Source organism: Arvicanthis niloticus, chromosome 1 (assembly GCF_011762505.2).
Source record: "Arvicanthis niloticus isolate mArvNil1 chromosome 1, mArvNil1.pat.X, whole genome shotgun sequence".
In the NCBI taxonomy this organism is placed as follows: domain Eukaryota; kingdom Metazoa; phylum Chordata; class Mammalia; order Rodentia; family Muridae; genus Arvicanthis; species Arvicanthis niloticus.
This window is the reverse complement of record NC_047658.1, coordinates 71,959,623-71,985,627: the sequence shown is the minus strand read 5'-3', so window position 1 is coordinate 71,985,627 and position 26,005 is coordinate 71,959,623. Positions and strand designations below refer to the sequence as shown.

The 26,005-nt window shown below is 42.5% G+C and overlaps 3 protein-coding genes across 5 annotated transcripts; 1 reads left to right on the top strand and 2 right to left on the bottom strand.

Annotated features, from left to right (window-relative positions):
* The first annotated feature begins 1,623 nt into the window (after nucleotides 1–1,623).
* LOC117722226 (E3 ubiquitin-protein ligase TRIM21-like) lies at nucleotides 1,624–10,692 on the top strand. 2 transcript variants are annotated; one of them, XM_076939353.1, is made up of 7 exons: nucleotides 1,624–1,724; nucleotides 3,051–3,482; nucleotides 3,822–3,917; nucleotides 4,791–5,027; nucleotides 6,638–6,660; nucleotides 7,264–7,364; nucleotides 7,664–10,692. In XM_076939353.1, exons 2-7 carry the CDS (start codon nucleotides 3,063–3,065, stop codon nucleotides 8,206–8,208), a joined length of 1,422 nt encoding a protein of 473 aa, XP_076795468.1. In that variant the 5' UTR covers nucleotides 1,624–1,724; nucleotides 3,051–3,062; the 3' UTR covers nucleotides 8,209–10,692. The 2 variants fall into 2 exon arrangements, with proteins under 2 accessions (XP_076795468.1, XP_076795472.1); XM_076939357.1 differs by lacking the exon at nucleotides 3,822–3,917.
* LOC117722883 (olfactory receptor 52B4-like) lies at nucleotides 10,129–16,644 on the bottom strand. 2 transcript variants are annotated; one of them, XM_076939359.1, is made up of 3 exons: nucleotides 16,456–16,644; nucleotides 15,438–15,583; nucleotides 10,129–12,268 (listed from the first exon to the last, which is right to left on the bottom strand). In XM_076939359.1, exon 3 carries the CDS (start codon nucleotides 12,200–12,202, stop codon nucleotides 11,252–11,254), a length of 951 nt encoding a protein of 316 aa, XP_076795474.1. In that variant the 5' UTR covers nucleotides 12,203–12,268; nucleotides 15,438–15,583; nucleotides 16,456–16,644; the 3' UTR covers nucleotides 10,129–11,251. The 2 variants fall into 2 exon arrangements, with proteins under 2 accessions (XP_076795474.1, XP_076795479.1); XM_076939364.1 differs by having other exon boundaries at nucleotides 16,485–16,644.
* A 6,989-nt stretch (nucleotides 16,645–23,633) lies between these two features.
* Nucleotides 23,634–25,596, bottom strand: LOC117712577 (olfactory receptor 52B4-like). Its single transcript, XM_034508556.2, has one exon. It carries the CDS (start codon nucleotides 24,618–24,620, stop codon nucleotides 23,676–23,678), a length of 945 nt encoding a protein of 314 aa, XP_034364447.1. The 5' UTR covers nucleotides 24,621–25,596; the 3' UTR covers nucleotides 23,634–23,675.
* Nucleotides 25,597–26,005: the final 409 nt, after the last annotated feature.

Sequence of the window (26,005 nt, the reverse complement as noted above, 5' to 3'; positions counted from 1 at the left end):
TGATGAGCAAGTCTGAGTCGACCAGTCTGATGCTGCCTTAGCTCAGACTTCCCATCCTCACAAACTTATGTTTGGTTTTTTTTTTTATGAATTACTCAATCTGTGGCATTTTATTATAGGAATCAGCAAAGGCTTTAACTTGGAGAGTAAAGGGCTGTCCCATAATTCTGATACATTGTTAAAAAACCAGCAACTGGTCAACCCTCTGTCAGCCTTTCTTGTCCCTCTCCCACACCCACTGATTCTTTCCTGTTCCTAACTGGTTCTCCTTCTTCTTCCATATCTTTGGGGCTTCTCAGGTCACTAAATTAGAAATTTACCAAGGATAAATTAGAAATCTACCGGGGATGCTTTTCCTGTCCTGGACAGAGTGGACTTGCCCATCACCAGGGACAAATTGGGTTACTGATACACATTCAAGTTAGTGGAGACTATGACTAAAACACAAAGTATAAACATCTCACTTCACTAGCACACTAATAATGTGCTGGATGGTAATATGAATGACATTAATTCTTCCCAAATCAACATTTGGGTCATTTCTCCAGAGGGTGAGGAGAGGACTAAAAAATCAAAGTGCTATTGTGAGTGAAGGGAATTTGTATCTTCAGTAGTTTGGGTCTTCAGACAATTACCAAGGTGGGAGCTGAGGCAGCTGTTAGTCGATCTGTGAGCACATTATAAAGTATATATCAACACAACCCTAGGGTGTGTATTAATCTCTCTATCCAGTGTGTAAACTGAAACAGATAGAGCATCATCTAGTGGTAAATAGCAAAACAGACTTTGAATCTACCTCTGCCTTCTTTTGGGACCTATTTCTTTGCCTGCAGGAAATAGTAACAGAGCTTCAGTGGTATGAAGCAGAGTCATTTTCTGGTGTTTACAGATGTCTTCGCCCTTTCAGGCGCTTGACTCCTGGAATTGTTGTGTTCCTGGAATCAAGTCCCAATACAACAGCACAGTCTAGACAGTAGACTTTGCCTGGTGGCCTTTCACTGACAAAGCTCTTTTAAACAGAACTGGAAAATTCAAAGCACGGAATGGTTCCTAAATATAATAGCAAGAAAAACTCAACTGATGATTTTAGCACAAGTTATAATACAATCGGTGTCCACAAGTCTCAACTCCCTTCATTGATACAACACATACCTTGGTATCATAAAGAAGAAATTTCTTACCCCTGACAGTTTGAAAACAGGGGAGCAAAACCGGAAGACAGAGTGATGGTAAATGTATATGCTTCAAGTACACTGTATAATTAATATATGCTAATAAAAAGTGACGGGATGTTTCACTGGGATTTTAAAGAACTATCAGTCTTGGGGGAAGCTATCCATCCCTGTAGAAAACAGATAGTGACTCCTCTCCTATCCAGACCTCTTCTCCCAGATGCTCCCAGGTGTGAAGTGAAGACCAGTGTCAAAGACAGTAGACGGATATCCTGTAGATTACATTCTGCTAAAGGGGACAAGGAGGCCTTAGAGAGACCACACCCAGGAGGGCAGGTATTGAGTGGCCAAGAGTCAGTTTCTGGCATCTCTGACCTCTCTCCGCCCACTCTCCGCCCTCTTTGCCTCCAACCCTTGCCACTCAACTTCCTGCTCCTCCCCTTGCTTCTCCCGCTTCCTTTCCTCTGAGAGGAAACTGAAAGTGAAATTTAGACAGCAGGCTTTCTAAAGCTAAGCTGGAAGCACATAGCCAAAGCTAAGGACCCTGGTAAGGTGAGTGAAGCTGGGACCCCTGGCCGGCCTGGATGGCTCTTTCCCCGCCACAAATTCAAGGAGCTTCTTCCCACCAGCGCTCCACAGGCTGAATTTGCGAGCCCACCTGCTGCTTCCTTCAGCAGAGTTCTCTAGTCCCAGTCCTGCCTAGCTGCCCATGCCGGCCTGTGGAAGCAGGCTCTGAAAGTGACTTTCCTAGTTCCCTGGAAGGTGTCTTAGTTGAGACAACTATCCTAGTAAAGGCTGAAGAAGCGGGGCGGGGCGGAGCAGGGCGTGACCTAGTCCAGAGGGGAGCTCAGGGAAACCCCACCCCTTGAAAACTCCTGCTTGAGGAGAGTGCTAGCTAGCCATTTGGAAATTTCTGTAGGTTTCAGATCCACAGCGCCCCAAACCAAGTTGAGACAAGTACTAGATTGGAGTAGCTTAGAGAAGAGCCCAGGGAGTGCTCCCCACAAATGTCCATGGATGAGCACACGTACATATTATGTACATAGACATTTATCTAGGGGAACGTATGGGCATGCTTACATTGATGCATTTGTGCCCAAGTATAGTTTGCATATATGAACATATTAGGGTAAATAAAAACATCAATGTATATATGTACATGCATACCTATATACACACACATGCAAGCCTAATAACTGAGACGTGTACTCTTGGGTGATGTACTCAGGTAATGAATGACAACCATAAGTATTCTTACATCAACATGAGTGGGTCACTAATGACACACCTAGGCTGTACAGTTATCGCCTATTGCACAACCACGGTATCTGCAGCCCTTCGTATTTGACAAAATGTCACATGTGATGTGTAGCTGCGTAAACCTTGACTCCTAATACCTGACCCCTGTAGTTATTGCCAAGATGAATGAAGACTGGTATGAGCATATAGCACCTGGCTGGAATATGGAAGGTCCGTGGTAAACACGATAAATGGTCATCACTAACATGACTAGCGTCTCTGTGCAGTGGAGGCACGAAATGAGAGAAAGGATGTGGGAGACGTCTGGACACAGAGAGTTAAAGCAGGGATGGGTGGGATGACAGTGGAGGTCTTAGCAGCATGATCCCTGCCAGTTTTCTCTGTGTCTTTGGGAAACCCAGTTTCCTCTTCTACCTGGTCGTCTCCGTGAGTGAGCCTAGAGGCGGGGCTCCTCTTGTTCAGGTTGTTCAGGTTGATGCCCTGTCTTCTGCTTTTCCCTCCAGTGCCATTGCATGTTCCCCTTTGCATTATTTTGTGGAGTTTGGGGTTTGCCTTGCTTTTGCTTTTGTCCTGCAAACTCTCATTTTATCTCTTCCCCCACCCCCTGCAACCTTCAAGATTCTGAGGCAGATGTCATCCTCTACAACCTCAGAAATGTCTCTGGAAAAGATGTGGGAAGATTTCACCTGTTCTGTCTGCCTGGATCCCATGGTGGAGCCTATGAGTATCGAATGTGGCCATTGCTTTTGCAAGAAATGCATATCTAGGGTTGGGGAAAATGGGGGCGGTTCATGTCCCGCATGCAGGAAATACTTTCTGCTAAGAAACCTCAGGCCCAATCGGTATATAACCAACATGGTGGAAAACCTTAAACAAGTAGCACAGAATACCAAGAAGGGTACCCAAGAAATGCACTGCACAAAGCACGGAGAGATACTTCACCTGTTCTGTGAGGAAGATGCGCAGGCCCTTTGCTGGGTATGTGCCCAGTCTGGGAAACACCGGAACCACACCATGGTTCCTATTGAAGAAGCTGCTAAGATATACCAGGTGAGGCCTTAGCACAGAGACACTAAAGAAAGTGTCCCCTGGAGAGTGCTTTGTTCCCCAGAATGGTGGCTGAGAAGTTGGGGAATGGAGGGATACTTCCTTTATTGAGAGGAGCTTGTGTATGGAATACAGCTTTACTTCTCAGCAGCAGAGGCTATGCCGTGGGAAAAGCAACATGCATTGTGGCTTCCTGGTGCATTGGAAATTCAATGGCCCAGATCCAGTTACCCCTCTGGTGTAGCTCTGTTTTTGTAAGACATACTAGGTTTCTTCCAAAGTCTTTCCATCTGCCTCCTCCACGCCTCTAGCTGGGAACTAACCTGCTATCTTTTTCTACAGGAGAAGATCCACATGGCTTTAGAAAAACTGAGAAAAGGGAAAGAGTTGGCCGAGAAGTTGAAAATGGATCTTGCAATGCAAAGAGCAGACTGGAAGGCAAGAGTTGTAGGCTGGGCTGTGTCCCAGGTCTTGACCTCAAGCAAGCCTTAACAGTGACTGCCTATCCAAGGGGTGGTAGAGTTATATAAGTCACTCTCCAAGAACCGTCTGCATTCTGTCTCCAGATAAAGAGGCACTGAAAGAAAGGAAGGAAGAGAGGAGAAGGAAAGAGGAATGGAAGGGAGAGAGGGATGGAGGAAGAAGGAAAAATGGAAGAGAAGGAAGGAGGGAGGGAGAGACAGAGGTAAAGAAGGAAGCTTAAAATCAGATGAGATTTCCCCCAGTCTGGCACAAAGATCAAGGATTACTGGAGAAAGTTTACATCATTCCTCTGACCCTCTTTCGGGATAACAGAGTCAACACTAGTCTCACGGGTCTGCAGTAGGAAGCCCACCTGACCTAGTGGCCGCTTGGCAGTGAGCAAGTTATTAGTCCGAAGCCTGATAGAGATTGAGAATTTGCTGGTAGAAAATGAAATACATCTAAAACTGCCAAGGAGTGCAGGAGGCTCACAGCCAATCACAGACCTCAAATGAGTAGCAAAGACTTGAAACCCCTCCCCCCATGAAGGCAAAGACTGTTGGCCTGGGGCCACTGTTTTCCACCCAGGGCTTAAAAAGAGTGCATCATTGGGTATGGGAATAGGTTTTCCACACTACAACTTGCTGAGATAGAAAGGCAAAGGGACTCACATGGGCGTTAGTGGCTTTTGGAAGAAAAGTTGAGAAAGTATCTGGTGCCGGAATCTTGTGGGAGTGAGGGTGTGAGTGTGGGTGGGGTGGGTGGGTGCTGAGGGAACAGAAACATCTTCACCACCAAAGCTGAGGAAATTTTTATTGAAAAACTCTAATCTTCCCTTTGCCACTACAGAGGAACGTTGACACACAGAAGTCGAGGATTCATTCAGAGTTTGTACATCAGAATAGCTTGCTGGCTCAGGAGGAACAGAGGCAGCTGCAGAGGCTGGAGAAGGATGGAAGGGAGCACCTGAAACTCCTGGATGAGAAGGAGGCAGAGCTGGGTGAGAAGAACCAGGCCCTGCAGGAGCTGATCTCAGAGCTGGAGAGGAGGAGCCGGGGTTCAGAGCTGGAGCTACTTCAGGTGCAGGTGCGACCCCCTGCACAGGCTCAAGGAGTAACTTGAAAAAGCCAGCACTATCTGGAACCATTCTTAAAACAAGTGCTGCCTTAATTTTTAGGGTATTTTTAAATAAGCTGAAATGTGAACCCTCGAGTGGCTTCCATTCCAGAACTACAGGGTACAGACACAAGAGAAAGTACTCCATATTCCTAGGAGATGCCCACCACAGCAGGTGCCACGTGTAGGAATCATGTCACCAAGATACATAGTATCACATATCTTAAATGGTGTTTTTAAAAAGAATTAAAAGAGGAAATCCAGTGCTTAGACAAGTAGCCATAAGAATGTTTTTTTTAAAAACAGCGTATAAAAACTGACCTACGTCATTTCTCTCCAAAATGATAGGTCATGGGAATAAACTTTTTCTTTTCCATGCTCAGTTTCTCCATTTATGAAGACACAGAGGGAGTGGGATCCAGAAGGGTGGCCCTATCACCAGTCATAGCTGTTGTATATTCATACTTTATGTGTTTCTGTGAGCTACCTACATGATTTTTAACATGTTCTGCTTCTACTGAAAGTCTCACTCTTTTTCCAAAGTAAATAATTCTTTCCGAAGCATAGGAACTAAATATCATGTATTGGTACTACTATTCTCGTTTCTAATTTTTCCCATATGATGATAGCTCAGGTTCTTAAACACCACACCAGTGGCTTGCCAGGGCTCAGGTTAGTGCTGCCGTTATCCCATTCCACTGAAGAGAAAACATTAACGGACTTAGTGGGAGAGTCCCATTAACTTACATCAGTTTATCTAAGTAGTAAGAGGCAGAAATTAAGATGACAGCTTGTGTTTTAAAGTCAGTGCATACTCTAAAGCCATCTTGCATCCCACCTTGGTATGTTAGCCTGGTCTTGGAACACTGTAGATCACATGATTTCTAGGTGTCTTTTCTCATACCTCTGTCACTGTCCCTCAGTCAGGTACATACAGACATTCCTGGTTTGTACAGAAAGTTGTTGGTTTGGCTTGGCAGGCTTTCTCTTGCCTGTCACTGAACTGGGCTCCCTGATGCCTTTTTCCTGATGCCTAGAGGCTGTCAGTTCAAACATTATGGCTGTCACTCCCTGGGAATAAATATTCTCACTTGAGCTCGCTCTAAATAGTGGAGAGGATTAGCCACTACACTGGACAACTAGCCCTTCCTCCACAAACAGCTCAAGCCCATAAATAGCAAGGAGCCTCCCTGGACACCCATCTCAGCCATTCTTTGCCTGAAACTACCTCTGGGCTTCAGTCGGGTTGTGTTGTTTATTTTCCTCTCTACTGGCTCCATAGCCAGGTCCCCTCCTCCAGGAACCTAGCCCTTGTAATTTGCTTTCTCTATCAGTCTTTAAATCCCTGGTTATATCCTGGCTAAAGGTTATAGCCATGTTGGCTTCCTAGATATTCTGTGAGCCATCACATGTCATTTCTGCTAAGGGCTTGTCAGAGTAGTCTTTGGGGCCTTGGCTCAAGGGGATGGTGCAGAACAGAGCCCAGGAGAAATACGGATAATGTCACATGGCCCCAGGAGTGGCATCTCAGTGATCAGTCAGAAACTCCAGAATTGACTGTCTGTCTCTTTTCTCCTCAGGAGGTGAGGATCATCCTGGAAAGGTAAGGAGAGGTTTCCTCAGTTAGAAAAGGGAACAGGAAGCATGTATGCATAGAAATGGCTATTGACTTAGACACACATTCACTGGGGTTTTTCTCGTGCATTCCTATTCTCAAAACCTTGTCCTCTCTAAAACATTCTCTACCCTCCAGTGACTAACGGACATCTTATTGATGAATTGCCCAATATAGTTAACAAATGTCATCTTCATACGTTAAAAGTATGAAAGTAACAGATCCTCTGAGTCTGCTAGGAAAGACATTTATAAGTAATGAGTGAAACCTACAGCATGGCCAAGACTCCTCCAAGTTCTTCACAAAAGTGCCTTGGCCGGTTAGATGGCTCCCTGTAAAATTACATAGAATCCACATGACCATGACCTCAGGCTCTGGAAAGAGATGGAGATTTATTTGAGATTCCTAGAACTTGGAACTCCAGATCGAAACTGGTTTTTTTTTTTTTTTCCTTTTCACATGGACACTGAATGCATGAGTATCTGTACATTTGTATTGAATTTAATTATCAGAGTCGTCCATGAAGAAGATCATTAGGGCCTGAGGTACAAGATAGGAGTAGGAAGTAAGATTCCCAAACTCTTTCCCTAGGAGTGTATTCTGGAAGCTGGACACATTAGATGTTGACTCCCCAGACCTGACAAGTGCATGCCATGTGCCAGAGCAGAAGAAAATGCTGAGGACTTGTTGGGGTGAGGTGACTTCTGGGAATTGTGGGCTGGACAGAAAGGGATAATGAAAGTGTGGAGTAGGTGGTCATGGGGAGCCCGGGTAGTGATGTGTGGCAGAGGTGCAAGTGGTACAGGTGGAGCAGAGAACAGAGATGAGGTTTCTTCACACATCAGAGGAAGGGCCAAAGTGACTGTGAGTCATTTCCTCACATGATGAGTTCAGGGTCACCACTCACCTTTGCGTTTACATGGATCCCCTCAGTACAGGCAAAGTTGCTGGCCCCATCCATCCCATCTTACCTATGATCTTCTTTCTGCAGTTTATATCACTCTGGATCACAACACTGCCAATTCATGTCTCATCATCTCAAAGGATCAGAGACAAGTGAAGATGGGAGACACCCATCAGAATGTGTCTGAAAAAGATGAGAGGTTTAATAATTACCCCATGGTGCTAGGTGCCCAAAGATTCTCCTCTGGGAAGATGTACTGGGAAGTAGATGTGACCCGGAAGGAGGCCTGGGATCTGGGAGTTTGCAGAGAGTCTGTACAGAGGAAAGGGCAATTTTCACTCAGTCCTGAGAATGGCTTCTGGACCATTTGGCTACAGCAAAAAGACAACTATGAGGCTGGTACCAATCCTCAAACCCCCCTACACATTCAGGTACCTCCGTGCCAAATTGGGATCTTTGTGGACTATGAGGCTGGCATTGTCTCCTTCTACAACATAACTGACCACAGCTCCCTCATCTACACCTTCTCAGAGTGTGCTTTTGCTGGACCTCTGCGACCCTTCTTCAGTGTTGGTTTTAATGAGGATGGGGGGAATACAGGTCCTCTAAAGCTCTGTCCACTAAAGATATGATGGTCGGGAGCCAGTGCCTACTGACAGCACTTCCTGGACACTTACCTCCTCCTTGTCCTGATCAAGATCCAGTGGCTTAACTACTGAGGACCATTTCTGCATACAGCTACTCACTTCCTGTTGGTGTTCTTCAGCCATGAACTTTGTCATTGTGACTCATCTAGTTGGAACTGCCCTAAACCCTCATCTCTTTAAAAGAGTCAGGGTCCCAGAATGAAGGAGTCAGCTGGACATAACTAAAAGTCAATGTCAGCTGACCTTCAACATCAATATACATGACAGGTTCCTCAAAGAAAAAGACTCCTTACAGCGGTCCCAAACTCATCTAGCTCAGACAAAAGCACATTTATGCCTCCTTTCTGTGACTTCCTTTGTTTTCTCTATCCTTGGTTGTTACCTTTGGCCAGATACCTATCTATTCCTATATCATCTGTAGCTTGCAAGATTTCCTAAAAATTGTGCTCCGTCTGTCCTACTCAATTCTTGTTAGTAAAGCTTAAAACATTTGTCATTAACGTACATCTTTGGGTTGGTTTGGGTTTTTGTTTGTTTATTTGTTACGGGGGGGTTTGGTGGTTTTATTGTTTGTTTGTTTGTTTGTTTGTTTTCCCACCCTGGAATGCTCTATGCACTTCTTCTGTAGACTCAGGTCAAGAATATCTTCAGGATAAAATAGTGAAAGTGGTTCGGACAAGAGCAGAATGTAACACTGACAGTATTCTCAGTATCCCCAGTGATAGCCAAAGTCTAGGCGCCATGTTGGTCTGGTCAGTGAGTCCCTGCTCTTGACTCTCACAAGAACAGCTGCGCTCAGACACTGCCTGCTGTCAGTTTGCGGATATGCTTTTCCCTTGTTCCATTGCCTTGAAGAAAGTGAAATTAGTAGCTGAACTAGTACACAAATATTTTGAGGGCTTCAAAAAAATACCTTCAGTGGAGTTAGGGAAAAGTTTGGATAAATGGACAATAATGAAAATCCAGGATGGTTTCCATGAGGACAACAACATAGAGCTAAAGATACATTAGCAAAGTCAATTAATGGCTCAGCTAGTAGGCTGAACGAGGATCAAGTATGTCCAGTAAGAAACCCAAGCTTTAACTTTTAAATTGATCTTTCTTCTTTGTATTGTCTTGGAGTTGACGCTGTAAATAATAGCTTGTACCTTTTGATTTTCACACTGGTGGAAGGAAACTATCATAATGATACAACTTGCAGTTCCTCACATTCTGAACACCACGCTGTACCAGATTATCTCACTACCTGGAGATGTATGTTACATAGATAATAAATCCCTTGTTCTCCACTGAAAGGAACTACGAGGTTTCGTACTATCTCAGCTTTCACCCCCATAGTCAATAACAAGTGGTCTGGATACAAATCTCTTTGTCACATAAAAATTACCTTGAGAAAGATCTCCAAGTATTGATTCCAATTCTGATTAATATTGTCTTTTAAGGTCAAATAAAGCCTATGGATTTTCCTGAGCTGCTTTCATTCTACCACCAACTTCCAAATTAACAGAATATTAGAGAAACATTATCATCTGTGCTGTCTCAGGCGGGACAGACTCTCAGCATGGAGAAAGATGGGCACAAGGTCCCTCCCCTGGCTAAGGAGTTTTTGACAAGTTGCTGGGAGAAGGAGAATTAGCTGTCTTTCAGGGTGTGGACTCTGGTGGGCAGCCACCCCCAATGAAAGCCACATCTCCAGGAGTGTACAGGCAGCATAAACATTGCTTGGTGGGTTACTTAAAGAGGAAGAGGAGGAAGAGGGGCATACAAACTAGGATAGGGAATGGCATGAATTTGGGACCTGTGAGGAAGGGGGGTAAACATGATCAAAATACATTGAAATTCGTAATTTTAAAATGAGATTAGAAAGGAAACGTATCAAAATTTCAAAGAGACTAAGAAAAAAGATTTTTAAAATACAACTATAATTTGTGTGCATTATATGTAACAAAGTTCCTGTTTATAGGTCAGTCATGCTGTAGCTAATGATAAACATGCAATCAGGGCACAATCAAGAGATACGAAGATTATGGCAGGCCTCCGTATTTGACTCAAACTAAACTGATGTTTTGACAATAAACATTTATTAACCTGTAATTTCACAGTTGTTAATTCAGTCCTTGATCAGATCTACAAAGACTTCTCCTATCAAAGCCAATGACTAAGTAAATAAGAGGAATGTATCCATCACTTTACAAAAAGAATAATAACAGTAAGCCTGATGGGTTTTTCTGTATAAGATATTCATAGAGTCTGCTTCCCAACTGAGGTGCATGGGTGCGCCCTCATCCAACTCTGTTCACATAGAATGGCTTTCTGTTGCATCAAAGTGCATACTATGTAAAACTTCTAACTAAAATGTGCTCTTCATTAAATATGTGTACACCATTACATTCAAAATCAGTGTGGACATTTTCTTTGTGGTGCACTAGTAAAATTCATTGTAAGTAAAACTTCCTTGTTTTTTAGTTAGCTTGGTGTGGAAATCCCTCTTTTAAAGGTGTCTTAAGAATATTCTAAGTAGCTGGGCGGTGGTGGCACACACCTTTAATCCCAGCACTTGGGAGGCAGAGGCAGGCAGATTTCTGAGTTCGAGGCCAGCCTGGTCTACAGAGTGAGTTCCAGGACAGCCAGGACTACACAAAGAAAGAAACCCTGTCTCGAAAAACCAAAAAAAAAAAAAAAAATATTAAGTAGAGTTTCTGTGGAAATAAGTAAGTTGCCCAAGGTTCAACACATCACCATCATCACCATCACCATCATCAACACCATCATCACCATAATCATCACCAAAATCATCATTGCTGCCACCACTATCATAATCAACAAAGTCAGAATTCAATCCTGATCCAAACGTCCATGCTTCCTAAACACAATACTTCTCTGGTCACATGGCAAAGTGACTTTGAAAGGCAAGGCAAGTCACTTTGTACACTGTCCATGGAAGTCTTGATTCATTCTTTAGTCTATGCAAAGTAAGTACAACAATGGAAAGCTCTGTGTGGTGCATATGCCACCTAGTTAACCGAACTCAGCATAGTTTCCACTGTGAAGACAAAGTGCTTAGTACACGCTCACGAATCTGTCTGGTTTTGATCCCATAGATGATGGGATTCAGCATGGGAGGGGCCAGCATGCAGACATTGGCCAGTAGGATGTGGGTGTGGAGAGGAACGTGTTGCCCAAACCTCTGCGTGATTATGGTAAAAATGCCAGGCAGGTAAAACATGGAAATAACCCCAAGGTGGGATCCACATGTGCCCAGGGCCTTTTGTCGGGCTCCTCTGGAAGGGAGGCGGAAGACTGTGAGAAGAATGAGACCGTAGGAGACCAAGATGAGCAGAGCATCAAGCACTACGGTAGAGAGGAGAACAGATAAGCCATACCAAACATTGACGCGAATATCAGCACAGGCAAACCTCGCAACAGCCATGTGTTCACAGTAGGTGTGCGGCAGCACATTGCTATGGCAGAAAGGCAGGCGTTTCACCAGGAACACATCTGGGAGGATCACACAGAAACTTCTCAGGACCACAGCCAAGCCGATCCTAACAATTACCACATGACCGAGCACTGTGCTGTAGTGTAGTGGGTTACAGATGGCCACATAGCGGTCAAATGCCATGGCCAGCAAAATCCCCGACTCAGCAATGAAGGTAGCATGGATGAAGAAGATTTGAGTGACACAGCCATCGAGGGAAATCGCGCCGGCATGAAACCAAAATATGGCCAGAGCCTTGGGCACAGTGGTAGAAGACAGGATGAGGTCAGCCGCAGCCAGCATGCAGAGGAAGAGGTACATGGGCTCATGGAGACTGCGTTCAGCGATGATTACAAGGATGAGAATGATGTTTCCAAAGAGTGCCACCAGGTAGGAAATGAGGAAGGGGAGAGAGATCCACGAGTGCTGCTCTTCCAGGCCGGGGATACCCAACAGAATGAAGACAGAATGGCTGGTTCCCGTGTAGTTAATAGTCGCCATGCCCAGGCCAGGTCATTTGTACATTGGCCTATAGGATATGACAGTCAATTCCCTCTTCCAAAAAAGCTGAATGGGGTTGAGGAGGAGAGACGGGACATTTTTCATTGGATAGAATAGCAAAAAGCATTCTGGTCAGCAGTAATGGCAACTCCATCACAAGTCTCTTGGTGAGGAGATGCAGACAAATCTTTGGCATTCTATCTACTATATAAACAACAATAAGTTGCTGCCTTGCCCTAAGTTTCTCTAATAATTTGAATCTGAGGGAAAGATGGGGTAAATTGTTAAGACAGACCATCCCACACTAGAAGGCCACAGCTCTGAGGTGTGGATTTTTCTAAATAGTTACAAGCTGTGAAAAGCAAATTGGAATATTTCTTCTTGAAAGAAAAGTCATAATGGAGTTGCCTATCAGTTTAACTGGCACACTGGGCACCAGCTTTACTCAAGGGATAGGTTATTTGAGGAACAGACAAAAGCCAAGCACAGTATCTATTTACATAAAGTAAGCAGTGTAAAAGAAAAGGCCCAACCTGTGCAGCTTCGGGGGGAGTCCAGAAAATGCTTTGTAGAAGAGCTTCGTGACCTTAATCTTGAAGACTAAGTAAGGGCTTGCCAAAGAAAAGAAGCATGATAACAGAGGGACACGAGCCACATTGAAGACATCTCAAAGAACTCAGGGCTTAGAGGAAATAGGAGCAAAGTCACTGAACGGCTGGCATTCGGCTCCCAGACTTTAGAATGTATACTGACGTAGAAGAAGCCCCTGAAGACTAATTACTGGGGGAGGGAGGAAGCTGCATGAAGAGGAACACTAAAAGAGCTTTTGAAAATGGAACTGAGAGTTCAGAGAAGACATTAAGGGAGCAGGCTTGTGCATCCCCCATGCTATTGCCTGAGACCTCCACTTTGACTTTGGACATCTCTAAAGGCCGGGTAGCTGCACGGCGCTGCACACATGAGTGAGTTATCAGACTTGTTTCCTAGACACTGACATCCAGGTTACACATCGCTATTTCCACCACCGCCAGCCTCTCTTCTTGCAAATGCAGCCCCCTCTCTTTTTATTGCACCATGCTGTTAGAAATCAATGCCAGGGTATTGTGCACACTAGGCAAGTACGCTACTACTGAGCTACATCCTGACAACATCTAATTTGTCCTTGTTTCTTGAGAGCTACATGTGGTGGTGGTGGTGGTGGTGATGGTGGTGGTGGTGGTGGTGGTGGTGGTGGTGGTGGTGGTGGTGGTGGTGGTGGTGGAACATACTTTCTAAGCAGATACTTTACCATTGAGCTAAATGCCTAGTTTCTCCATATTTCAGCAGTTATTGAAATTCCTGCAGAGGAATTTTTATCATTTTGTAGTCAATCAACACTGCCCATCTAAGCTCTCTGCCTCCTGCCTTCTTTGAGATGCAAGAATTCTACCACTGAAGCATCAGTTCCTACCTTAACCACCACTGCCCTCCTTGGCACACTGACTTGAACCTTTGTTTCTCCCTATGATCTCTTGCTGTTTCTAAGTCTGAACTGACAGACTGGCTAAGAAATGGTGGGTACAGGTGCATTTTAAGTAGCTCTCTCTTGCAGTGCTGTATCAGATGCATAGAAAAGAGAGGGTGGAGTGAACAAGGATCAGTTATGGCTGGCTGTGCTCAGGGCTTTGTGTCTCAATCACCACAGCTAAGGTGACGGTGGTAGCATTCCCATTTCAAGCGTCTCCAGGTTGTCCAAATGGTAGGCTGAAATCTACATCCCCAAAACAGACTTGAATCCATTCCTGTCTGTCCTACTCCACCCTGCCTCAATTTATCAATTACAAGATTCAGACTCCTTGTTCAAGGAGGAAGCTAGCCTTAGAGCCCTCACCTCTACCCTCCTTTGGTACCGACAAGTTGATTCATATACAGCCATCTGCTCCCTCCTCTTCCTCTGCAAGGCTGAACCTTCCATATGTAGACTGGACGCCGACCCTTTCATTACCCCTCCACAGTAATCCATCACTAGTGATTTCATCTTCTCCCTCTCTGGTGACGGGTCCAACTGTTTCAATGTCTCATCTCCTTCCCATTTCACAAAAACAAGGTTTGTCCTCTGCTGCTTTCCTCCCTCCTCAGAGTCACCCACTGCCATCTCCCTGTAACCCGAAAACTGCCCTGCATCTCATTCTACAGCATCATCTACTGTGTCATGATTGCCAAACCCACTGTCACCTTTCATTTATGTTTATCTGTAATTCCAATTATTCACATTTCTTAATTTTATAATAGTAATCATTGAATGACTAAATATTAAACATATTCTTATTTCTAATCCTCACAACAAATACATGAAATTGAAGCTATTGCAAATTTGAACAAGAAACTAACAGTTAAATAAATATTTTTTCAAACAATCTATTAGTAGCCTAATGTTCAAGTTTAGGTAATATCAAGCTTCCTTTAATTTAAAAAACCATCATTGAGCCATCAAGATGACTTAGGGTTTAAAAGATGCCAGACTTGATGACATGACTTCAGTTTCTAGAATCCACATAGTGGAAAGAAAAACTGACTCGCACAAGTTGTCCTATAACCTCTACATGTCATGGCATATACATAACTACACACACATGCACACCAAATAAATAAGCAGCATGCAATACAGATATTTCAAAAGACTTCATTTCCTCATGATGATCACCCAAACCACCCTTCAAGGCTGTCATCCCACCCCCACCAATTCTAGTTATACTACAACTTCAGAGATGTGTGTGACAGGGATAGAGGGGAAGTAATGTGAGCATTGGGTTCAGACTGTCTATGCTGTGTTCAGTTCCTTCCCTGCCAGCTGCACACACACGTGCACATGTACACATGTACACACACACACACACACACACACACATTTTCACCACATTCATTCCTATAGTCACCATCACATATGTTCCCTCACAAACATTCTGATCAAGCAGTGACACTGACACACATTTTCACAGTTCACACCAGTAGCCCTTCACTATGACACTACACGAGCACAGTCAGGCTTCTCCAAACTTACACAGGTCACTTTACTGTGTAAAGCTCACTCTTACACACACCATAAGTTACCTGTGTGATGAGTTACATGAGTCATGTCAGTCCATCCTCACCCAGCATTCTGGCTTTCCTCTAAACAGAGAGTATCCTCTGGAAACTGAGGGTTGAAGCTACTCCCTTACCCCTGCCTCCAGCCTCCCTGTCCTCTTACATTTACCTGAAAAGAGAGCTCTCAAAACAGGCACCATAGCTGCTTCTCTGGTTCCATTTTGAACTACATAAGCTTGAGTCAGACACTAAAAATGTAAGTGCTTAGAGGATTGACAGTTTAAAGCCGGCTTGGGTGACAGGAACAGAGCTTGTCTGAAAAACACAAAAACAAAATCAAAACTGTAAATGCTGGCTGGGAAGTTATTCCAGGGGTCAACAAACTGCAGGCTTGGGCCAAGTCTTGCCTGTCTTCTGCTCTTAAAAAGTAAAGTTATATAGAACATAGCCATTTGATCCATTTACATGTTACCTACGTTGTTTTTAAACCATTCTCTTCGTTTATTAAAAAGACCATGAGTGAGAAATGTAATGTATAGTCACAAACTACATCAAAATCATAAGACCAAAGGCACCCTCTTTCTCCTAGCCCTGCATAAAAACACAACACATAACTCTAAACCCATACTCAGGCAAGAAACTCTAATTGACTCAGTGGGTCACACACAAAATGAAGGCATGACAGTAAAAAGGAGGCCTGCAAAGAAGGGCACCATTGGGAGAAAGCAGGAAGACGAGAGCAAATGGCAGACATGGCTAACATTCATTATTTAACTGTGTGAGACTGCCAGGAAACAATTTTAAAAGTTTTTAAAATGTAGTTAATCTCACTTGTTTATGGCAGCTTTTTGTAGTGTAGAATTTACTAATTCATATGGGAAAATTAAAAATTCTGGGCCATCACAGGACAAATCTCCAAGCCCACTACAAGGAATAATAACATACTACAAGGAAAACCTTGTGTATGTTATTATTTATCCGGACTTTAGAATGGAGCTGTCCAGAGTCACAAAAATGAGTTCAGAAGTCAAGAAACAGTTGCCTCATCTCTTGAACCACTCTTGTTTTCACTAAGCCTCAAAACTTGTGCAAGGACAGCTGGACTGACCTCTGGCTGTTCTCAGACAGATAATTCCAAACGCAAACTCTGCCGGATGACCAAACGACTAAGGCAGCCATCACTTTACCTTCGCACCTTCCTCATCTTCACACTCACACTCTCATAGCTCATGCTGTGGGCAGAGGACACAGAAGCACCAAGCTCTGGTGATTAATACCAACATGCATCTCTCCTCATCACAACTGTCAGGCTCTGCCTGCAGTCACACTCCATCTTCATCCCAGAGTGTCCACACAGCAGACGACTCTACCATGGCCAGTATACTACTGCGTGGGAGGACCTGAAGAACAAAGTCTTCTTTCTCTGAGCATCTCCAGGGACCATGAGCTAACCCATGTGACTTTCCCCTCCCCTAGGATCTCCTCTTCAGCAGAAATATAACTAGAAAGCCCTTAACTCTTTCATGACATGGACACAGGGAGCCTCTGGTGAAAAGCACGATTGAGGTCTGCCATGAGTTTGGATGAGAGAATTTAGTGGGCACAGTGTTAAGATCAGAGGACAGGAACTTAGCTGGAAACCTTCTGAAGGGCCCAAACTTCATCCCGCATGACCTTCTTAGACCCTGACTTATAAAAGGCAAAGAAACCCTTTAAGCATTGGGATCCTATTTATCTTTTCAAACATTTGTTTGTTTGTTTGTTTGTTTGAGCCAGTCAAACAACATTGACTTAGTGCTATGTTTGCCGTATCATAACAAAATGTCAAAGTCAAGTCCATTTAAAGTATATTTACATTGTTGTGTTTGTATCTAATGGCAGTCTCTAGTGATTATCAATAAGACATTTCCACTGATAACTCTCCCAGCTCTTTCTCTGCTATTTTTGGGCATTCACATTGTGTACTGTCTACCCAGCATATTCTGGCTACTATTCTGTAATAAATGTCAACCACATAGCTTCTTTATTTTTCCCACTTTAGGAAACCATGCTTACTTTTTCATTAGATTTTGCTGTGTATTGGTAAGGTGTTGAGCATGGTGCTGTGGGACATAGAGTCGGTGGCACTACAGGGAAGAAAATGAATATCCTTCATCTCACTTTTGTTGTTCTGTACCGGGAATAGGAAAGAACCCACTGGTATATCAAGAAACTAAAGTACAGAACAATTCACCACATGGTTCTATTACAGCTGTATCTGTCTCCAGATTAGCACAATACCATACGAAGAGTTAGTATTCTATAAAATTTCTTGAAAAAAAAAATGGGTAACTGAATATTCTGTTCTGTTGGCCTGCCATGATGTCTCTTTTAATTGTTTTTATTTTTGAGATTATAATATAATTACATCATTTCTCCACTCCCTTCCCTCCCTCCAACACATCTCATATTACCGTCTTTGCTTTCTATACTCCTACTCCTGAATATTTACATAGCTTCTGGTTTATTCTGTTAACAGTATTTTCTGATAAATATATCTACATAGAAATTTTAATTTTAGCCAGGAAGTGGTGGCGCATGCCTTTAATCCCAGCACTTGGGAGGCAGAGGCAAGTGAATTTCCGAGTTCAAGGCCAGTCTGGTCTTTAGAGTGAGTTCCAGGACAGCCAGGGCTACACATAGAAACCCTGTCTGGAAAAACAACAACAACCCCCCCCAAAAAAAAAAAAAAAACAAATTTTAATTTTTAGCTTTTTTGTGACACACAATTCCTTTGAGATTTGTGTGTGTGTGTGTCTGTGTGTGTGTGTGTGTGTGTGTGTGTGTGTGTGTGTGTGTGTGGTATACAATGTGTGTATATTGTGGGCATGCATGCCATGGAGCATGTGTGCAAGTCAGAGATCAGCTTCCATGATTTAGTTATCTTCTTCCGGTGAGGGAGCAAATTCTTTGTACTCACTGACCGGTCACCAGGCCAACATACTAATCTCTACATGGCTTCTGGATTATTTGAGTTAAATATGTGGTGCTCCAGAGAAAACTCTAACAGAAATATCTTCACTTCCATGTGCTTTTTCTTATTACTATTAGAAATTTTCACATTTTAATACTTTCTAGAAATCTTTTTCAACTAAATCAAAAAAAAAAAAAAAAATCCCATTGGAAATCTACTCCATCCCCAGCACTCACTTCCAAATGCAGGAGTGGAGAAGGCATGGAATCTATGTCAGAGTGAAATGCAGTCAACAAAGAAAATCTGCAAATAAAAACTGTCTAGTGAAGTCTTCATCTGTGGATGATGCAATTTACTTAAGCTGGTGGGACTTACTGATGCTTTGGGGCTTGTTTCCAGATTGGTACTTACTGGACTCTCTTGTAGAAGCTGCTGCTCATCGGGGGCTGTATCATCTAACTTCTTCTCCTCCATGCTGACACAGACCTGCTAGATTCCTTCACAAGCACATGCAAGATGCTGGCATCTTGGATAAACAGTTCAATGTCCATGTAGAAAACTAATTCCTCTCTCCCTTCTTTTTCCCCAAAACTTACTGACTTATAGTTGACAGATTAAATGCATTATGTGTTTGATGTATACAAATGGGTGTTTTAATATGTATGTGCCTTGAAATAACCACCGTAATAAAGCTAATAAAAATATGCATTGCCTCACATAATTCCTCTGGGTTTGGTTTTGTGAAGAGGTCTACATCTTAGCAAATTTCAAGCGTCCTGATGACACAGCCCTGAACATTAGTTTTCCAAAACACCCATATCTCATAACTAAGATGCTGAGTCCTTGGAACACCTCCCCAGCTCCCCCTCCCTCACCCTGGACAACCAACATTCTATTCCCTGCTTTTGAGAACCTGGCTACTTTAGATTCCACAGGCATTTTTCATGCATCATGTTTTCTTCCTGCATCTGACTTATTTCACCTACCATGATACCTTTAGGCTTGTGCATGCTGCTGCAAAGGACAGGAGTTCCTTGTTTGTAAGGCTGAGTAATATGCTCAAATTACTCCCTCTCCTTTGGCAGCCATCAACTGTCACAAGCTCCTCAGCTACAGAAGGACCCCTAGGGACTCATCTTCATCCATGCTGGATGCTGTCTGCCTTAGTCTTGACAGGGATTGTGCAGGTAACTGCAGTTACTACATTTTCACCAGTATGTTGTCATTTATATTCTTCACCATTATAATTTTCTCTTAAACATGATCAAATCTATTAAGCTTTCTCTTCCATTATCTGACCAATCTCACATTAATAAGAACCCAGTTAACTCCCAAATTCATAGAGATCAGAATACAATAAATAAAATTACTGTCTACCTAGACTATCAACAAAGCCTAGCAATGGAAAATATGGTTTTATTAGTAATAATATAGCAGTATTAATGATCAGTCTGAATAAATGCACCACACCAATGCAGGATGTTAATAGAAGACAAAACCAGAGGAAGGGAGAATAGAAGTACATGCAAATGTCCTTCTTTCTGCACATTTGTCCTGTAAAAAGGAATCACTTATTCTTGTTAGCCTATGTGAAAGACACACAATCCAGGTATTCTATTTACAAGCTGTAAGCCTAGATTGGGCAGCTTCTGGGGGTATTTTAACTTACATCCTATCCATATGTCCCTCGTTGCTTGCTGTTTCTCCTGGCCACATGGTCTATCTCCTCTCGTAGTGGCTTCCTCTTCTCTCTGTATCCTTTCTTCTTTCCCCTCTTGTCTCTACCTTGGACCCCCAGCCAGGTACCTGAAAACCTGCCTACCTCTACCTACTACCCAATCATAGGCTTTAGCCTTTTATTGACCAATTAACTTGAGGGGCCAGGTTTTATAGCATCACTTTGTATACCTGAGCATCTCCTCATTGGGGACAACTAGATTTTTGGAAACAATGTTCAACATTTGAATACATAGCAGCACCAGTCCAACTGCAACATTTTTCTGTGAAGATAAATTAAATGTTATCAAATGTTAAGTTCAATCATTGAATAAAAAATAAGACTCAATGTCTTAGTTGACAAGTTTATTAGACAGAGACAAAGATTATTAGTAAAAATCAACCACAAGTTAGGAAAATGTTTCCCAATGTTATTAGAAGAAACACAAAAATAATAAAGAGGTTAGGAGTCTTGGAGGTTAGAGGCAGAAGACAGAGACTAAAATAAGAAACAGAGAAGTTAGTGGAATTATCCCAGTTGTCCATCAACAAATGGTGAATAAGGAACATGTGGTGCATATATACACACAGCACTTCACTCAGCCGCAAAAGGATGAAATCACTTAATGTGCAGAGAAATGAATACAACTGAAGCGATCATGTTAGGCAAAATAAGTCAGATTCAAAAAGACAAATGTCTCCTTCTCTCTCATCTGTGAATCCTAGATTTTAGATGTATAGAATTACATCTATGTGACATATATGGCTATGTATGTATATGACATGAAAGTCAGTAAGAATAAGTGAATGTAGAGCTAGTGGGAGGGGCAAAAAGAAGGAATCTGAGGGGATGGGGTGAGTAGAGTGAAAAATAACTAACATATATGAATGAAGGTGTCTATGGAACCTACCACTGTGTTCAATGAATACATGATAGCTAATCCACGTATAACAAACTCAAAAAAAGCTATTTTGATGAAGTTATTACAAACAACTGCAACTAAGAGAAATCTTTCCCTTCTTTCATCCGTGACTAAAAAGATTGTGTATTTTTTATGGGTCTAGTCTGCCTGTTCCTGAACTCACCCTGTGAGACATGAGGAGATGGCACTATACTTCATATGTAGCAAGTATCATACTACAGAATATTGCAGGAGGGAAGCTTGTATCCCACACCCAAAAAGATGCAACCTAATAAGGGAGCAAAAAGCAGAGAGACATACTCATATTACCAATTATGCATCATTTTTCTTTGTGTTCCTAACGTTTTCCTAACCTTAACATTTTCTTAACATCTTATTTTGAAAAAATAGATCTAAAAAGAAAACAATAAAAAATCAAGAAGAATATCTAAGTTAATAATAACAAAATTTTAGATTGAAGAAAATATCCTAAGATTACATGGGAATTTAAAAGGCAGCCTAAAGGCATATGGTGATCGCTAGAGGTTGTGAAGGAGAGAATGAGGAGGAAGGAGCTGGCCAGTGCATGCCCTATCCATGTACTGAAACATCACATTGAACACCATTAAAATGTGTGGTGAGTGTTAATAAAACAAAAATGATGATACTATAAATAATTTATGTTCGTAAATTTACCAGTTTAAATCTCAGGACCAGTTTTTTGAAAATCACAAACTCAAACATGAACAAAGAAAAATTAATTATTTTAATTTCTTTTAAATATGAAAAATTAATTTGTACTTTACAGATACCAGAAAAGTGTATTTTCAGGTCAGAGAGTTTAACTTGAAATTTTTACAAAACAACTAAAAAAGAACGAATAACAAACGTATAGAGTTTCAGATAGCATATACTAAAATGTCACTGTTATTCCTCTCTGACCAGCAGAAAGTAAACGCAACTCCTGAGTTCTTCCTCAAGCAGTTTAATCAGGTTTTTGATACAAAAATAGCACACTCTCCCCTTCCGCGTCCGGCTTATATCCCCTTAAGGCCAGCCAACAATTCTCAGCCACGTGGCATAATACTATGGGCACTCTGCTAGTGAAAGCTGCATATTGTTTATATATCCATAATAAGGCTTGTTTTTACAGGTACAAGCTTTGGCCTGGCTGCCTGCCAGGTGCCATCTTCTGGGAGCGGCTCTCCACACTAAAAATGCCCATAGACATTGGTATTTTATGCATGATAGTAAGTCCATATAGGCTTACTGAGAAGAGTGGGTAGGATAAATCTAACTGACTCATATGCATAGTAGGAAGTATATTTAGAAAATGTTATTAATCAATGTGTCTATAAGAAAGGGTAGACGACTTTTATAATGAATTTTCTGTTATGTTACCTGACATGGGAGGAGTGATAATTTTCCAGAAAGAGAGAAGGTTTGTCAATGCTGTTACTACTTCATGTTACTATGTAGAGTCTGACTGACTGTTGAATTGTTGGCTGACCTGTGTAGATACTGTCTTCCAGACCTGGGATCCAAGGATCTGAAAGAATGGGGCAAACCACAGGCTAATGTTGTAGACAACATTTCTTCAGGTTTGGTATGCTTTTATACATGAATGCAACAACGGAAGTAGTGATCAAAGGGAAGACTGTTTGAGTTCAGAAAAAACACGTAAATAAAAGCCAGTAAGTGCATACATAATATTAACAGAGTAGCCTTTCCCAGAACTTTCTCAGGACAGACCACTTTAAATACAATTGTCTGGAACGTATTATAGATTATATTTAGAAAAGCACAAAAGCACAGAAAGCCATATTCAGATTCAGAGTACATTCCCCAGATTGGATTCTATAGCTATGATCTGACATCCAATAAGAATAAATATGTCATATAAACTGAATGTAATGTTTGTCACAGGAGACACAAGAGCACATCCAAGAACAGTTCAGGGAACAAGATGCACCTGAGGAGAAAGACACTCCGCCTGTTCTCCTCAAGACTCTCCCACAGTTCACTAAGGCATTGTTCAGCATGACTCATTCTTTTGACTGTGTTCCTACAGTTGACACTAAATACATTATCCCAATAACATACATTGTCATTGATATAGGGGGAAAGTGTGACAGCAGTGTGTCACAAAGAGTGGAGAAGAGAGAAAACAAATAATAAAGATGCAACTTTTTCAAGACATTTTGCTGTGATGGGGCAAGAACAAGAGGGGAAGCAAGGTGGAGAGTAAGGAAAGACAGAGGAAGTGAGTGGATTGGGAACAATACAGAAACAAGAGACAGACAGAGAGACACACGGAGACAGAAAGACTGACTGTGCTATCATACTGGGGCCCCATAGGTTTTTATCTTCTCATGAGTCCTTCTTTTGAATAACAATATATATGGAGATGAAATGAGCCTGAGAGAAATAAAGATTTATATTAGAGGAGAAGAGATGGAAAACACATAGAGGAATGCTCAACATAGAAAAAAGAATGACAATTAATTTGATATACAAGAAATTTGATAGCAGTCAGCTACAGCTCTCTGTCAAAATGCATATCTATAGGTTATGAACTAGAACTTGGATTTAAAAGATAAATATATTTCTCAGACTCTGAGTCTGAAAAGCTACTGATCCCCAAGTACACCAATCTCATTATTGATCTGAGACCTTGAAAAGCATATCAAAACTCCCCTAATGGAATTTATTCAGAAAGAGGGCTAGTCAAATAAATTGAGTGCCTCAATGTCTCTCACCTAACAGGGCTGTTAGAGTTTCCCTTGCATGTGACTAGAGTGCTGAGAATGCAGTACTTTGGTTTCTGTTCTGAAAATCATATTACTTTCAGAAACAAGATATGAGTCACTTGGTCTCGGATTTGTTTGGTCTTGACTCCATAGATGATGGGGTTCAACATTGGTGGAGCCAGAATGCAGATATTAGCAAGTAGGACATGGACACCAGTTGAGATCTGATATCCAAACTGATGGGTGAGGGTTGAGAAAATCCCAGGCCCATAGAAGAGGATGATGATGCAGACATGGGACCCGCACGTAATAAGAGCTTTGTGGCGAGCATCCTGGGAAGGCATGAGGAAGATGGCACGGAGGATCAGCACATAGGAAACAAAAATCAACACAACATCTAAAGTTACTGTTGACATTAAAATGAAAAATCCATACCAGATATTCATTTGGAGGTCATTACATGCAAATTTGGACACACCAGTGTGCTCACAAGCTGTATGTGGAAGAATGTTGGTTCTGCAAAAAGTTAGTCTTTTCAGGAGAAATATTATAGGGAAAATTGTACCAAAGCTTCTCAGAAAGATGGCCACTCCGATTTTCCCAATCAGGGAGTTTGTGAGAATGGTGGTGTACCTCAGGGGGTAACAAATGGCAATGTAGCGGTCAAATGCCATCACCAACAAGATTCCCGACTCAGAGATGTAGGTGGAGTGGATGAAGAAGAGCTGAGTGATGCAGCGATCCAGGGAGATCTCCCCAGCGTGGAACCAGAAGATGGACAAGACCTGGGGAACTGTGGATGTGGAGAGCACAATGTCTGCCCCCGCCAGCATGCAGAGGAAGAGGTACATGGGTCCATGGAGACTGGGCCTTGTGAGGATGATGAAGATGAGCAGGCTGTTCCCAAGCAAGGCAGTGACATAAGAAATGAAGAAGGGGATGGAAATCCACATGTGCTGGTCCTCTAGGCCAGGGATGCCCAGCAAGAGGAAGACTGTATGACTAATACCAGTATGGTTTACAGTACCCATATTGATGCAGATGAGCTTTCACAGAAAACTGAAAGCTCATATTGTATTCAAAGGTATTTTTGATGATACCAGAGTCATCTAGTTCCTCCTAGTTGTTTTTCACTGCTGGTGTGCCTGAAACTATGTTAGATAAGCAGCTGAATATGCTGTGTTCTGTATCTTAGAGGAGATAGAAATATTGTATCCAGGTAGAGTTTTACATCACTAACTGAAATAATATGCTAACTAAACACATTAGTGTACAATAAGACACTATGGGACCACAAGGGGGAAAGTAATTTGGTCTGATAGACTGAAGGATCTGGTTTGGCACAATTCCTATGTGGACATCAGCTACCACAAGTCAATCAACAGCTTACAAAGACTAAAGTTCTACCCGCTATGACAGAAGTCTGGATGAGATGGCAAGAACTCAAAGAGGTATGAAAACACTACAAGGGGCCCAACCCAGCTACATGCATCACCCTCCTGAGCAGAAACAGGAAGACCCAGCAACTCCTGGAAGAGTCAGGGGGCAGCCCCAGCTTTTGGATGACAAAGCAGCAAAGTCTTGCTTTAATTGCTCTTCACTTAGTTTGCTCTGAATTGATTTTTGAACTTTTTTTTCATTGTCTCCTTCCAGAATCTAGCATGTAAAAATGAGAATGGGGGAAAACAGGGGGCAGGATATTTACAGTGGTTGGGGCCCAAGCAGATCTTAGGAAGGAGTCAGTGATTCTGGGCACCTAAGATCCAGATAGACTTCCAAGGCCTTCCCCTCTCCCCTCCCGGGCCTCACTCTCTGTCCTCTAGAGTCACTTACAGTTGTGGATCTACACTTTTCTCTGTCCAGACAAACACCTTTATATTCTTGGACACTTACCTCAGACCCAGAACCCTCTAGTCTTGTTGGGTTATCTGCCTGCTTCAACAAGAAAATCACCCCACACTAATAAATAACTCTCCTGCCTCCAATGCAATCATTATAGGATAGAATAGTAGAAGTTCACACAAGACTCAATGTTGGAGGGAGCAGAGGCTTTTTGTAAATTTGGTTGAAGGCCCCAAGGGAAGCTACCACACCAGGGAGATCAAATTTAGAGCTGTGTTTCCAAAATCTCCCTCCCCAGCCTTAGATACAGAGTCTCATTATTACAGCACACCACCACCTTCTCCTCCATCTCTGGAGAAGACCCAGACATGTGTTCTTTCTAGTAAGTAAACATTTCAATTGTTGTCTCCAAAGAATTTACAAATGAACCCAAAGGAAGTGAAACAATCTTGGCAAAGTGTAATCTTGGCAGCTTCTGGGAGGAGAGAGATTGATAAGATGAAAGAGATAGCCTGGCCCTTTGCATTAAGGGCCGAGAAACCAGGCAGGTTCCGCAGTGGTACTCTACAGGTAG

Coding starts and splice junctions, on each gene's coding strand:
- LOC117722883 (XM_076939359.1), bottom strand. CDS start 12,202: ATGGCGACTATTAACTACACGGGAACCAGCCATTCTGTCTTCATTCTG.
- LOC117722226 (XM_076939353.1), top strand. CDS start 3,063: ATGTCATCCTCTACAACCTCAGAAATGTCTCTGGAAAAGATGTGGGAA. Junction 3,918..4,790: donor TGCAAAGAGCAGACTGGAAG/GCAAGAGTTGTA, acceptor TTGCCACTACAG/AGGAACGTTGACACACAGAA. Junction 6,661..7,263: donor GTGAGGATCATCCTGGAAAG/GTAAGGAGAGGT, acceptor CTCTTTCCCTAG/GAGTGTATTCTGGAAGCTGG.
- LOC117712577 (XM_034508556.2), bottom strand. CDS start 24,620: ATGGGTACTGTAAACCATACTGGTATTAGTCATACAGTCTTCCTCTTG.